The sequence below is a fragment of the Magallana gigas genome, chromosome 1, assembly GCF_963853765.1.
Source record: "Magallana gigas chromosome 1, xbMagGiga1.1, whole genome shotgun sequence".
NCBI classification, from domain to species: Eukaryota; Metazoa; Mollusca; class Bivalvia; order Ostreida; family Ostreidae; genus Magallana; species Magallana gigas.
Genome location: NC_088853.1, coordinates 68,009,103 through 68,022,971, shown reverse-complemented (window position 1 = coordinate 68,022,971; position 13,869 = coordinate 68,009,103). Strand labels below are relative to the sequence as shown.

General features: G+C 33.0%; 1 protein-coding gene across 2 annotated transcripts in view; it reads right to left on the bottom strand.

Annotated features, from left to right (window-relative positions):
• Nucleotides 1–2,548: 2,548 nt before the first annotated feature.
• The window catches only part of LOC105344788 (fer-related kinase 1), a 65,999-nt gene continuing 54,678 nt past the window's right edge, over nt 2,549–13,869 (bottom strand). The window contains exons 1-9 of one of the 2 annotated variants that reach the window (XM_066076673.1): nt 10,079–10,290; nt 8,330–9,112; nt 7,558–7,761; nt 7,024–7,188; nt 6,420–6,615; nt 5,408–5,531; nt 4,883–5,037; nt 4,471–4,593; nt 2,549–3,885 (exon numbers count right to left, since the gene is read on the bottom strand). In XM_066076673.1, coding sequence (XP_065932745.1) covers nt 3,743–3,885; nt 4,471–4,593; nt 4,883–5,037; nt 5,408–5,531; nt 6,420–6,615; nt 7,024–7,188; nt 7,558–7,761; nt 8,330–9,097 — 1,878 coding nt within the window. In that variant the 5' untranslated portion in view covers nt 9,098–9,112; nt 10,079–10,290 and the 3' untranslated portion in view covers nt 2,549–3,742. Of the gene's footprint in view, nt 3,886–4,470; nt 4,594–4,882; nt 5,038–5,407; nt 5,532–6,419; nt 6,616–7,023; nt 7,189–7,557; nt 7,762–8,329; nt 9,137–10,078; nt 10,291–13,869 lie in introns of those variants that run through there. The other variant, XM_066076668.1, reaches the window with a different exon arrangement.

The following is a 13,869-nucleotide window of genomic DNA, read 5'->3' as shown; positions in this document are numbered from 1 at the left end:
ATGACTATACCTGATTTGAGGTTTCAGTATTATTTGGTTTTTAGCCCAATTTAAAGAGATATTACTTTCAACATTATATGGCTTATTGTTGACATAACACAAATTTTGACCGTGCGCTGTGACCTCATTTTTGCAGGATTAGATTCTAAATAATTCTTAGATACAAAGAAATTTATCAACTTTTTTTCTTGCAAATTGTTTGAAACTATTGCTAAATTATGTCTACCAAATTTAGTAATGATATGACGTTAAGTAGCATAGCTATGACAAAAGTCTTCGTATTTTTTGATTGACCCTCGTATCAATGGTTTTTTCCGGATGTTTACTGGCTAATAATTCTGATCTATCATAATTCCTGGCTTTACGAATTCCGTCGTCAATGAAACCTTCAGGATAACCTTGGTTAGTGAGGTAATGTTTGAGTTCCCTGAGGCGTATATCTTGCGTGTTTTCATCGCTCACAATGGTACAAATACGTCGAGCTAAATTATATGGAATAGCAGTTTTTGTATGATGAGGGTGACACGAATTAAAATGAAGATATTGATGTGTGTCAGTTGTTTTGTAGTATATATCAGTAAAACGTTTTGAATTCTTCTTTATAACCAGAACGTCCAAAAATGGTTATTTGGTGTCACTACTTTCTAAAGTAAATTTGATGTTGGGATCAAGGTTGTTCACAAGTTGATGAAATATCTTTAAATTTTCGTCACTATTATTCCATAAAATAAAGCAATCGTCTAAAAATCGTTTCCAACTAGATTTAATAGATCTGGCTTCTTCTTCTCCCCAGAGTGAAAGTATTTGTTCGTGTAGCTTTTCTTCAAGGTATCCAAGAGTAAGAGTGGCGTAAGTTGGTGCCACCTTTGTCCCCATTGCTGTACCTTTCACTTGTAAATAATTGATACTATTTTGTATATTCTATAATATTGTATCATACGATTTTGCATAATATGATATAAGTTTCTGTAATAGAGAATTATATCACATGAAATTGTATAATATGATACTGTTATATTATATTTTGTTTTCCCTTGGACTGAAATGTCACATTTTCATTGGTTTAAACATAGCACGTGATTGCCTCATATATCTCTATATTTGTTCTGTGAGAAATAATATTGCCCTTTGAAATTCTTTAAAATTAGAGTAGTTGCCCTTAGAATATTGACGTCACATTGTTTTGTCTGGAGCAAAACAAAATGGCCGCGTCGAAATTTGCTCAAATCTCTGCAGAGGAAAGGGGGAAAACATTTAAAATTGAATAGCAACAAAACATTGTAAGTAAACATGGGTGAAGCAAAGATTTTGAAAGAGTATTTGTAAGGTGAGATTGAAAATTTTGAAGAGTTTAAATGAGTTAAATTGGACGAGATGTAAGGCATCTTGTACATGGCTATGCGTAGATCATCGCTATTTGTGAATAAATATGTCGCTTGAAAGTCCTCGAGAAAACAAAACACTTATTAGGTTAGTTATATATATATATATATATATATATATATATATATATATATATATATATATATATATATATATATATATATATATATATATATATATAAATATATATATATATATATATATATATATATATATTGGTTTTTTTGTTTGTTTTATTTTGATTGTTTGTTTGTTTCTTTGTTTGGTTTTTTTTTTTTTTTTTTTTTTTTGGGGGGGGGGTGACCAAATACATGTATATGGAGGATGGAGGAACTGTGAAACAGCTTATTTCATATTACATAATCGGAAATTTAAGATATCTCAGCGCTCATGAGCGCTTACTATACATTTCAGATTCATCTTAAAATTTGCCTTTTAACCAGAGTCACATTTTTCGCAGAGCTATAGGGATATGTACATGTACATTGACTTCCCGCCCCCTCATCCTCCATTTTTTTTTACCTGTTTTCTTTTCTTTTTAATCTCCTTTTTTTTCTTTCTTGTTTATTGGTGTGGAACCGATGATTAATTTCTTTCTTTTTCTTTTTTGAAGTGTAGATCATTTGACAATAAATGGAACACCAGCCGAAATATAGATTATGGATGAAATCCAGGAATTATCCCCCACCCCCATGGAAAAAAAGGAATGGAGAGGGAAAGGGGTGGACATATTTAGGTGACTGTTTATCTACATGTCTATGCAACTTAATTGTTGGGTGTCTATAAATCGCGGAGGTTTACCTATCGTTATTTTATTTGAAATTTTGATTTCATATTGTCCGTTTGAAGTTGATAAAATGAATATTAACTATGTTGAAACATGTGAATAGATGTGAATAGATATCGGTTATAATCAATAGCGTCCGTTGTCTTACCAGTATATTGGTTGACGTAGCTAGTAAATGGAAGTTATAAAGGACTCGCCCTTATAGTAAACCCTGTCTTTATACATGTATAGAGACAGCAAGCATACTGCAATTTATTAACATGCATCGGTTTTATAAACAAACTAAAAAAAAAAATAAGTTGACTTCCTATCATCCTTACATGTACATGAATATACATGTAGACAGCAAATGGAGTTAACATCCACATACTACCCTGCGGTTATGTAACTTGTTAGTTCAATTTTTTTATTTGACTCCCGATACTCAGAAAATATGTACACATATACATGCAGCTTTATCAGTCTAAACATTACACATATTAAACAGCAATAAGTGTTACAATAAATAGCCCAATCAGTCAGTATGCAAAGTCAAACAATCTAATTATTGAACGATCAAAATCGATCAATCGATCAACCCAACCAATCAATAAATCAACAAAACGATCAGTCAAATCAGTAAATTGTTTATTGATACTTTTTTTGAGAGAGGTTGAGATAGAATAAGATGAAATCGGTGGCATGTTTGAGCTAGATCCCACATAACCCATGTTTTTTTTATAAAAATACTGAATAAGCAATGGAATTAATAATTGCTCTTATTTTTCATTTCAGACTGGTATATGTAACGTTTTGATCTTTTCAGACCGAAACTGTGAAATACCAAATACGCTATATACTTTTTGTACACATGCATGCACATGTTTATATACTAGTATTTACATGAATATATTAATACATCCAAAATTTAGCAATCTGGATCAATGATGTTAGAACAGATATAAATACATACAAAATAATTCGTATTATTCACATGAGAAACTAATTGAACATTTCATGTCCTCGTATAGAAACAATGAAATTAATAGATACAAGAGCTACAGTGCAAGTCTCTTTGTAGTTATGAAAACAGTTTGCGGAAATTCTAACGGGCAGGTTTGAATTTTATGTTGATATCCGGCAGTGTGGAAGTGATACATGTTGCCACGCCCATCATGCTAGGTATGTATCATCAAGTAGAATATGTAATCAGGCTGAACAATATCATCCGATATATACTTCACCAGTGATTTATCCACTATGCACAGCTATTCATAATGGTTTGCTCATTTTGACCATTCCTTTGGTCAACTTTTTTTTTTAAAATTTCTCTATTTGATTAGACCATTTTGTTGATGCATTTCTGTTAATTTTTTAATAAGAATATATTGCCAATACATGTATGTCCATTTTAGTCTTTTTGTCAATTTCACAAATCTGATATACAATGTACATTGAATATCCTTTTTTGTACATTATGTCTATTTTGACTATTTAGTTCATCTTGTTAGTCTAGTTTTTGTTATACATGTCACTTTTCCATTTGCACATTTTCATATGTTGTCCATATTGTCTCTTTGCACTCCATCAATATTATTTCGTCTTTTGGACAATCGTCTGCAGTTTCTTCACTATCTCCTCAAAGTTCCCCCGTTTGGTCGGGTTCTCCTCCCAACACTTCAGCATCAGGCTGTAGCAGGACTTTGGCGTGTCATCCGGGGACTTCATTCTGTACCCTATAATGGTATTTGATAATTTGTTAAAAAACACGTACATGTATGTAAACTTTGTAAACAGATGTATAATTTGCTGTTTTATATCTAAAGTTAAAAATAATTACCTGAAAAAAATATTACAGTTTTTATCTTTAGATTGAAAATTGGTGAAGAAGATGCATGTGTGTTTGCACGTGCATTTTTGAAAGTCTTTTAAAACACGTGCATGCGGGCTAACTATTTCAGAGATAACAGTAACTTGAACTTCCTCCGCCATAATTACGTATAGCAATACATAGGACGAACACTACTCAAGGAGGCTGGATTGTCAAACAAAATAAGCATCAAAACTGTCTTAAACTATGACATATGAAATTATTGGCCATAAACTTACATTAAGTAAGAAAAACAGCTTCAAAAATTCTAACTTTAAAATTAATTCTTACACAGAGCTCTTCTTTTTAAGGAGATTAAAATACCCTAAAAATGGCCACGACCATCGAGCTCTCATAAAAGTTTAAGAGTCGTGGCTTTTTTAGGTTTCTTTTTTTTCTGTTTCATGGTATATTAATAGTATATTTATCATGGTTATGCGAATTTTTTTACCTTTAGGAACTTGTTCTGTTGTTTCTTTATTGCTTAAACCGGGATAAGGCAAAAGCCCGGATGAAAATGTCTCCCACATTAGGATACCAAAACTCCAGACGTCACTCGAAAGTGTGTAGCTTCCTGACAAAACATCCTTTTTTTATTGAACAATACCAGAGAGCCATTGAATTAACCACTATTCACCTTTTTCTGTTCTATACCACATTACTATATAGATAAAGTAATAAGATGTTTGATTTTCAAATTATTTTTCCTTCATTCCTTGCAATGAATTTATAAAATTATACAATGGACATGAAACATGTTAATTTTTTTGTCGAAACAAGATTACGCCACATCTGTCTGTGTCTGTCTGTCTGTCTCTCTTTCTCTCTTTCTCTCTCTCTCTCTATCTCTCTCTCTCTCTTACCTGAGAGGAGAGCCTCTGGTGCGGTCCACTTGATGGGTATCTGCCTCTCTATTTTGTCCTGTATTTGATACGCCTCCCCCTTCTCTGTCATCCAGAAATCATAGATCTTGACAACACCGCCATCACTGACCAAACAGTTTCGGGCTGCAACATCTCTAAGGAATAAATAAACAGATAAAACACAATACTATTTACATTCTTTCTTTCTCGCAATATTTCAAGATATAGGAATATCAAGCAACATCTCTTTATATAAGAAATTGGGATAAAATACTTCGTCTGAAAAATATTTTAAAAATAAAAAAGGGACATTTTAAAACTGCAATTATCTTCTGATTGAGACATTACTCAATCCCACTGCTAAGGTAAGAGATAACTATTAACATGTAAAGAAGATTGCCTACAACTAACTTCGACATGCGAAGGCTTAACAAATGTTTCACCAAAGAGTTTTATTGACTCATAGGTAACCAAGAGTAATGTTATTATAGTTATGAGCATGTCTTTACCATGGGAATTTCTCACCTATGGATAAACTTGTCTTTGTGTAAATACGCCATCCCCTTGGCGACATCTCGACACATTTCTGTACGTTTCTTAGTTGTAAGTGATGTTCCATTACCTCTCAGGTACGTCAGCAATGGTCCTCCTTCAATAAAAGCAAAAATGAACCAACAGAACAATAAACAACCTTAAGTCCATATGAAGGGCAATTACTTTAAGATTAGAGTCCATATTTACCTTATAAAGTGCTATTACTTTGAAATCCTAATCAACATTGACAGTATGACAGGTTGTTAATTAAAAGTTATGGTCCATATTGCCCTTATAAAGTTTATTATTGCGATGTTAAATAGTCCTAAAATTGACTTATGTCAAAATTATGAAGTGCTTTATTACCTTAACGTTATAGTCCACATTAACCATGTGAAATGTGATTACTTTGCGGTTATAGTCAATACTGCCCTTATAAAGTGTTATTACTTTGAAGGTTTAGTAAATATAGTCCTTATTATATAAATAGTGCCTGTTTGGGTGGGTAACAATTGAAATTGACACCCCGAGAAAACCATTGTCAACCGACGCGAAGCGGAGGTTGACAATGGTTTTCGAAGGGTGTCAATTTCAACTGTTATCCTCCCAAACAGGCACTATTTATTTTGTTATACTGAATGTCTTTTTTAAAATTTTTAAGAAAATTTTACTGCTTTTATATAGTAATAACGTGAATTCTACAGCGAACCGTACGCGCATAATTTTCGCGCATGTAACATTTTTTAATGTTACCCGTTGCCAAGTGCGTTGCTAACGCTGAGGGTAATAGTAAATATTATTAACTGCGTCTTAACCAATCAGATTTCAGTATTTAACATGAAAGTATAACAAAAAGTGTTATTACTTTGAGATTTAGTCAATATCGCCCCATTAATTGTTTTTACTTTGTGGTTTTTGTCCACTCTCCTATGTACATTAAGAAATAACTTATCTCACTAGTAAAAAAAACCCGCAAAATAATTGATCCAATTCTACAATTTACCAGACATATTCTCCATCAGCAGTAGAACCGGTTTCCACAGCGCCGAGTAGCCCTGCAGACGTACGATGTTGGGATGGTCGAAAAACCGCAACAAGTTGACGTTCTTGAACAGCCGTGTTTCTTTTTCCTCATCACTACTGACCAGGACCGCTTTGTTTACAAACGTACCATTGTAAAGACCATGGCCCCTCTGCATCTAGATAAAAGAAACAGAAATCCCTCTCCAGTGATATATTTTTATCTAAATGTCAAATAAAAAATAACCATTTTAATGTATTACATGTATTTTTACCAATTCAGATATTAACACTAACACTGTTCTATCTATCTATCTATCTATCTATCTATCTATCTATCTATCTATCTATCTATCTATCTATCTATCTATCTATGTAAATGGCTTAAAAGATTAAAACATGCATTAAAAAAACAGGTTTCTAATGATGCATTGGAAATCTGTCTTCCACACAAGGAGACAAATCGGTTAAACATCGTGTTCCATCGCGGTATACAAACAAACAAACGATTTTCTAAAGACAAAAATCTGCTGTCTCTATCTGTCCATGTGTGTAAGGACAAATGTGTCACAATGATACAAACGTACGTTCTCAATTTTCGGTCCTAGCTTGATTTGATCAAAGTCAAGCTGATGCTGATTTCGGTCCACTGGGAATTTAAAAATGGAGGGGTTGCTGTTTGATAAAGGTTCGCCAGAAGTCACCAGATGGTTTACCAAGTCAATTAAAGTAGCTCTCCGACCTACCCTGGTCTGTAAAGGGAAACATAATTAATTAGTATATTTGAAAGGTTTCCAAAATCGTGATAGCAAATTGCCCAAGTAAATTAAATAAAAATAGTAATGACTGGTACATATATTATAGACAAAATTGACAAATTAGTTTTTGCAAAATAAAAAAAGTCTACTGTAGTAATTTTTACCAACTTAAGAATTTATCATTGTTTCATTGAATTTATTTTAAACTCGGTCAGTTCTTCGGTTGCTTTAGGATACGGTTTATATACGTGCATTACGACTTTTATAGCATAATTTGTTAAATTCTTGTGGTTATGGATCCTTTAAATATTACCACAAACAAACGTTTCGCTTGGAAACAAAATATTGACATGACTGACTCACGACAATAGTTCCAGGAGAAATTCTTAAGTGAACAGGACCATTCCTAAAGGAGGAGATCACGTAACGATCCTGTTCTGTGGTGTTCATTGTTTCACGGACAAGAAAGTCCCCATTTCTTTTAATCAGCTGTTCAGCCTCTTCTCTTGGGATGTATCCATGAAACCAGGCTTGTTTCTTGAGATTTTTGCCACCAATTACTTCGTTCTGGCAATCATAAAAAAATAATTTGATAAGTTATTTTTTGAAATGTGTGAGTTTCATTTCAGCGACATTATCCTTCCCAGCAGCGGAACAAACTTAATTTTTTTTTATCGCGATGGAGATTATCAACCGTCAGAAATATAGAATGTTCTAAGATTATGGGATCATTGATATCCAAAAGTCTATTTTTAATTCAAGGTATATTTCTTTTTCAAAGTTATTTGCATTCTTTGTGTGCCAATAAATAATTTTTAAACTCCAGTAATAAATGGTTTTAAATCAACTGTTTTCACTTACCTGCTCCCTCAGATACAAGAATATACAAGAATAATATAATAACCACACATTTGAAATTTTATATATGTTGTTATTATACTAAAATCTTGACAATTAACAGGGTGTTATAGCATGAACAAATGGCATTGTTCACAGACGGAACAGATAATTTAACGTGACGTTTGCATATATCATTGTAAAAGATCTATCACTTGTCTGCACCACATAAAATTTGAATATTTTTTAGCATTCTAATTCTGCTGGATAATATAACTTCATTCTGTAAAGAACTCACCTCATCTTCGTTATTGACCAGAACACCAAACATTGACTGAATCTCTCCCTCTTCTAGATGCTTGATTTGAAAAACAGGCAACCTTTTATTGACCAATACAAGACTAGAATTCACTTGACATTTAACTCCTTCGAACTCTAAAATGTCTTTAGGATCGTTTTTGTTTAACAATGCCCTGGTTTCTTCAATGATGTTTAGTATCTCTTTTTCCTCCAATGCATTCTTGTTTGCAATTTCTAGATTGTCTTTCCTTATCTGAGTGAGTTGTTCTCTTAGCTTACTTCCAGCCTCTCTTACGGCGCTACAAACCTCATCTTCGTGAGCAAAAATAGCCTCAATGGTATTCTCGTACTCTTGTTCACCCGTGCCCGATTTCTGCTTCTTAAATTCTGACAATACTGTACTTTCGATTTCTTGAATTTCGTTGAAAACCTCCACTTTCCTTTCTTCTAGAAAGTCTTCTAATGATATAAAATTATGTCGTCTGTGATATCCAGTCACACATTTTGTACAAATCGAGATGCTGCAGTCCTTACAGTATATTTCACAGACGTACTTATCATGGCTTGCACATTCTGAAACCATTTTGTCCAAGTTTCTCTGAGTTGTAAATTCGGCCACTTCATGCATATTACTTTTGTCAGATAAATGTTTAGATGTGCAGTCACAACAGAGTTTGACCTGACACAGTTTACACTGGTAGTCTGCTGAATTGTCACACAGAGAACAACGAACAACGTCTTGTGCGGACGTTACAGTCAACGCCATCACAGAGGTCTACAACTGAAGATACTTTCCTGGTAAGATCTAAAAAATTAAATGAAATTCTTAAAAAATGAATTTGCTTGCTGACAACTGTTTTAAAATCTTTATAATTGAAGAAGTAAAATAATTGAGTTTCAGAAACACACCAATTTAGATATTTTAATTACTTAAATTGTATCTAGATAGGAAAAAAAGGCTGTAAAAATAATAACCAGTTATTGTGGTCAAAATGCACATTTATATACATGTACCAATTGGTAAAAGAAACAGATACAAACAAACATTGCAATACGATTTTAACATTTCATTTTTCAAAGTAAGCATTGTTGGATAAAATTTATGAAGCCTTTTATTCTATTAGAGATATCAACTTAATAATTTACTCGACGTTAACAACATGAGGTGATGAACTAAATTAAAACATAATTATCATGCTCGCTGTGATCTTATTTAAAATCGCTTTGATGTTGACACAACAGTCAATCTTCTATCAGATATCAGATATAAGCCTATCGTATGCCAATAGCTAATAATTTTGCTCGTTTTTAAAATTCATGTAATAAAATAAGAAAAATGGTGTAGTAATGTGACCCTCAACAACTGAAAAGAAACTGGCCCTGGACTTCAAACGGTGGTAATTATCAAACGCTTCAGGGAGTTTTCAATAAATGCTTTACAAAAGACTTGTGCAGAATGGTACCGTGCGAACCACGTTTTCAAGTGTATTTACATGTACTATGATATTACAGACCAAAAGTATATACGGTGAGATGTTTTCAACCCGTTTCTTAAATTAAAAAGACAACAATCAAAATCAAATGAAAGTAAATCCCAAAATACGACCTAAAAGGAAACCGGTTTCATAAAACAGAAATAGTGAAACTGAAAGTTAAAACATTCAAAATTGAAATGCTTGGCCTGTAAGAGGTTTTATATATAGACTGTTCCAAGCAAATAGATCAAATGATGCATATCAGCACCTACCTGTTCCTGTGTAGGGAAGGTAGAACATGCATATCCAGACTGGTGCATGACTCTAAATATAGGTCATCTTGTTGAAAGAACATCGATTTAAATGCCACCACGGTCACCTAAATCATAACAACACAATCCTTCAGATAGTTTAACAGTCGCTACTAAAAACAACCTGATGGGTGGGTGTTGTCATTATTTTATGCCTCTAAATTTATAAGAAGAAAAATAAAGTGGACACATAAAAATAAAGAAATTTTGTCAAATGAAATCATCTTTTTACCTGGGTACAACGTTGGAGTGAAATAAACGAGAATATCGGAAAAGAAAACATTACGGGTCATTGAGTCGCGAAAGAGGACATTTAATGCCAAAATCTCGCCCTGAGTTATTTACCTTAAGTAATATAAAATGTGGTGTATAGTATAGGTTCACCAACTACACAACTACACTGAGTTGTACAGGCTTAAAAATACATGTATAAACCACGTACGTATTTATCATGAAATAATTAGCACAACCTGAAACCATTTTGTCCAACATTCTCTGCAAAGTATATATGTTTTTGACGTTTTGTCCAAAACATTTTTGGGAGTTGATTTTAATCAACTCTCCTATGCAATCACGCAGACAAACCGAAAGTGAAACAGTGTTTGGACTTCAGCACAAATCATTGCTGCTAACAAGACTTAGTTCTTGAAAATAATTGATGAATTCGATGTAATGTGTGCTAAAGCATTGTTTTTCAAGGAAACTTATTCATAAATACCTTCAAAATAGTCAGATTTTAAATGGTACGAACAATTTAAATATTTTTTGTAGTCGTATGTATTCCTACGTCAGAGTCCAACTCGACGCTCGGCTGTCTCCGTAAATTCTTGTCGGAGATTTACGGTGTCAGCCAAGCGTTTGGTTGAACGAGACTAGAGTTCAATATTGCTTGGATCCATACAATTTTCAAGAAATATTCCTATCACTGATACATAGTTTGATTGAATTAATTTTATCTTTAAATATTATTTAACATGATTCATATGGGGGGTTCTCGACATTCTTGTCGAAAAAGTCCAAAACTCCATATAATAAAAATGTGCGTAATTCAAATTAGAAACAACTTTAGAAATTGTATATGTACTTGTCATGCAAAATAACATATCATTGATTTTGAAATAAATAAACATCGACAAAATCAACTCCCGTCAGTTCTTCAGTACTTTGATTAATGTTGAGTGCACAACAATTTTTTTGTATTTTCCTAAATATTCGTGTTTCTGAATAACATCTTTCAATTTTTCTTAAGGAGATGAACTGAATGAGACTTGTATTGTATAAACAACGAAACGTGTATCGGCTCTGGCATGTACAACTCTGTGCCATGCAGCATGCAGAAGCCTGTATCGACACCAATCCTTTCGACCTGTTTTCAAGAGGACTGTCTCGTCCTTTTTCTGTAGCGGCCTTGTTAATCAATTCATAATCAACGTTGACCCACGGTCTGTAAATCAACTTTATACCCTTCGTGGATACGCGAGATCGTCTTAAAATGTTTTATTCAACCAGTCCCACAAACCATAACCACCAGTTTCAGGGACCACTCAATGTGAAATACTTTTTATTGACCATGCCCTTATTCTGATTATGCCCTTATTCTGATTAAGATAGTTTTTGATTACTCTTCAAAAGTACACACACGCTGTAGAGCGTGTATGTCTATCAAAAATATTTGTTGACAACACTTGCAACATGCGCAAGATGCTCTTTAATAAGACAAGCAATCATGAGAAAAATATTCATATTTATTTGACCAATCTTTTAGGTTATCTTCGCCTCAGAATAAATTTTCCTTTACCATGCGCTTATTCTAAAATTATTAAATCTGATTCAAAAGTATAAACTAATCACAGAGTACACTGTTTAGATATTTTTAAAGGAGAGTTCCTGTTTAAATGATTTTCATTGTCATCTTATTAACATTGTTTGATGTCTTAAAATTAAATATGGAATGACTGATTCTTTACGCCGTATCGTATGATAATGTGTGCTCTTATCAAACATTCGTGACAAATAAAATCGAATATAGGTCGCAGACATTGATATTGGAGGATAAGTGTCTTGTGATTCAGAAATGATATATATTGTTAAAAAAAATAGATGTAAGACAAATCATGCACCATTCAATTATAGTCTGGTTTTTTTATACTATGATAAACGAATTTGTCAATTAAACGATGAAATATAAAGCAATACAAGATATTTTCATTGACACATCGTCTGTATTAACCCTGATAAATTATAAGGGAAATTTAGAATATGTAAAATCGGTTGTTTTTTCATTTGGAAGTAACATTTCATCCGGGGTACTTCGATGTCGTTTGCAAAACGTTTCAAAAGAAACATCTTGTGATTTTGTTATACTATTGAATCAATATTTAAAACATGAGGTATATATTAATATCATATAATCTAACAAGCGCTGCACAATAAGTTTTGGACAGAGTATAGATTGTGCTATACTTATTTATAATAATAAATGGGTTTTCTAATCTTTTAAATAACATTTGACGCAATGGTTCATTCTTTAAAATAATGAGATGCTTTGAACAAAATGATTAAATTCTGTAGCATTTGTATAAATCATGTTCCCTGTTCATCTCATTCGATAAATAACTTTATTATCAAAATACGATGAATTATTGTAAAATAATCACTTTGAAATATTTAAGAAGCTTCAGCTGTTTTTATAATGTCAAATTTAGTTTTAAATATTTTGGATTAGGACGCTTTGAAGTTAGTTGACTTTAAATTGGAGCTGTAAAGGACCCCCCCCCCCCCCCCGATAACCGCCAACATAAGCTAGATGCATATCAAAGAACCATATCCAAGCGTTTGGTAAGCAAGTAAGATTTGTGTGACCGGTCAGCAGATGATGGTCACTCCTCCACCACACCTGGTCCTACCTCTATCTCTTTAGAGGTCCGTGTTGCTCTGCGTTGGATTTGTATTTCGTTTTATGGATTTTTGAGAGGATTTACAGTTTGTTACTGTCATTTTTTTCATTACAGCAGATCAACAGCAAAGTTAAGAAACAAAACACTATGGCAATGGAAGGTCCACGTACCTTATCAAACACACACCGTGAACGTTTTTTTTTTGTGTTTTGAAAGGTCATGCTAGAAAAAACTACTCTTTTTGGAGAACTAGCACTTTAAGGAGCTTGTTCAATGTTGGTTGGTGTAATTTGTATTAAATAATTTACTTAAGTTAATTTGTTGTTCATTTTTTAAGAATGTTAGGAATGAATAGCGTTTAGATCTCTGTACAAAGAACCAAGATACAAAATAACTCTATAACCAACTAGCTGCAGACTGTGGTTTTAAACAAACAATTGTGTTTGTTACCACAGTCAACGACAGCCAACTATCAAATCACTATAGAAGTATAATACCTGGTCAGCTGAAAGTCACCAAGACACTTATTAAGTCACAAGACACAAGCTACAGAAACAAGGTTAAGAACTGAGTGGTCTCAAGTTTCGCCAGAAGACCGGTTGAGTCGTTCACAGATTGAAAAACTCTCCGAATGATAGAGTGGCTGTATATATACCCTGCATGTTCTCACTTATTGGTCTAATCATGCATCATTTCTATTGGGTATACTGATTATTACTGATTGGTCAAAAATGGAGGCATCTGATTGGTTAAACACATGATACATTTCAATCCGGAAGTAAAATTATTACAAAAAGATCTCTAAAAAGTTACTTATACTTATTTGCGATCTTGGATGTATGTGTACTTTAAAGT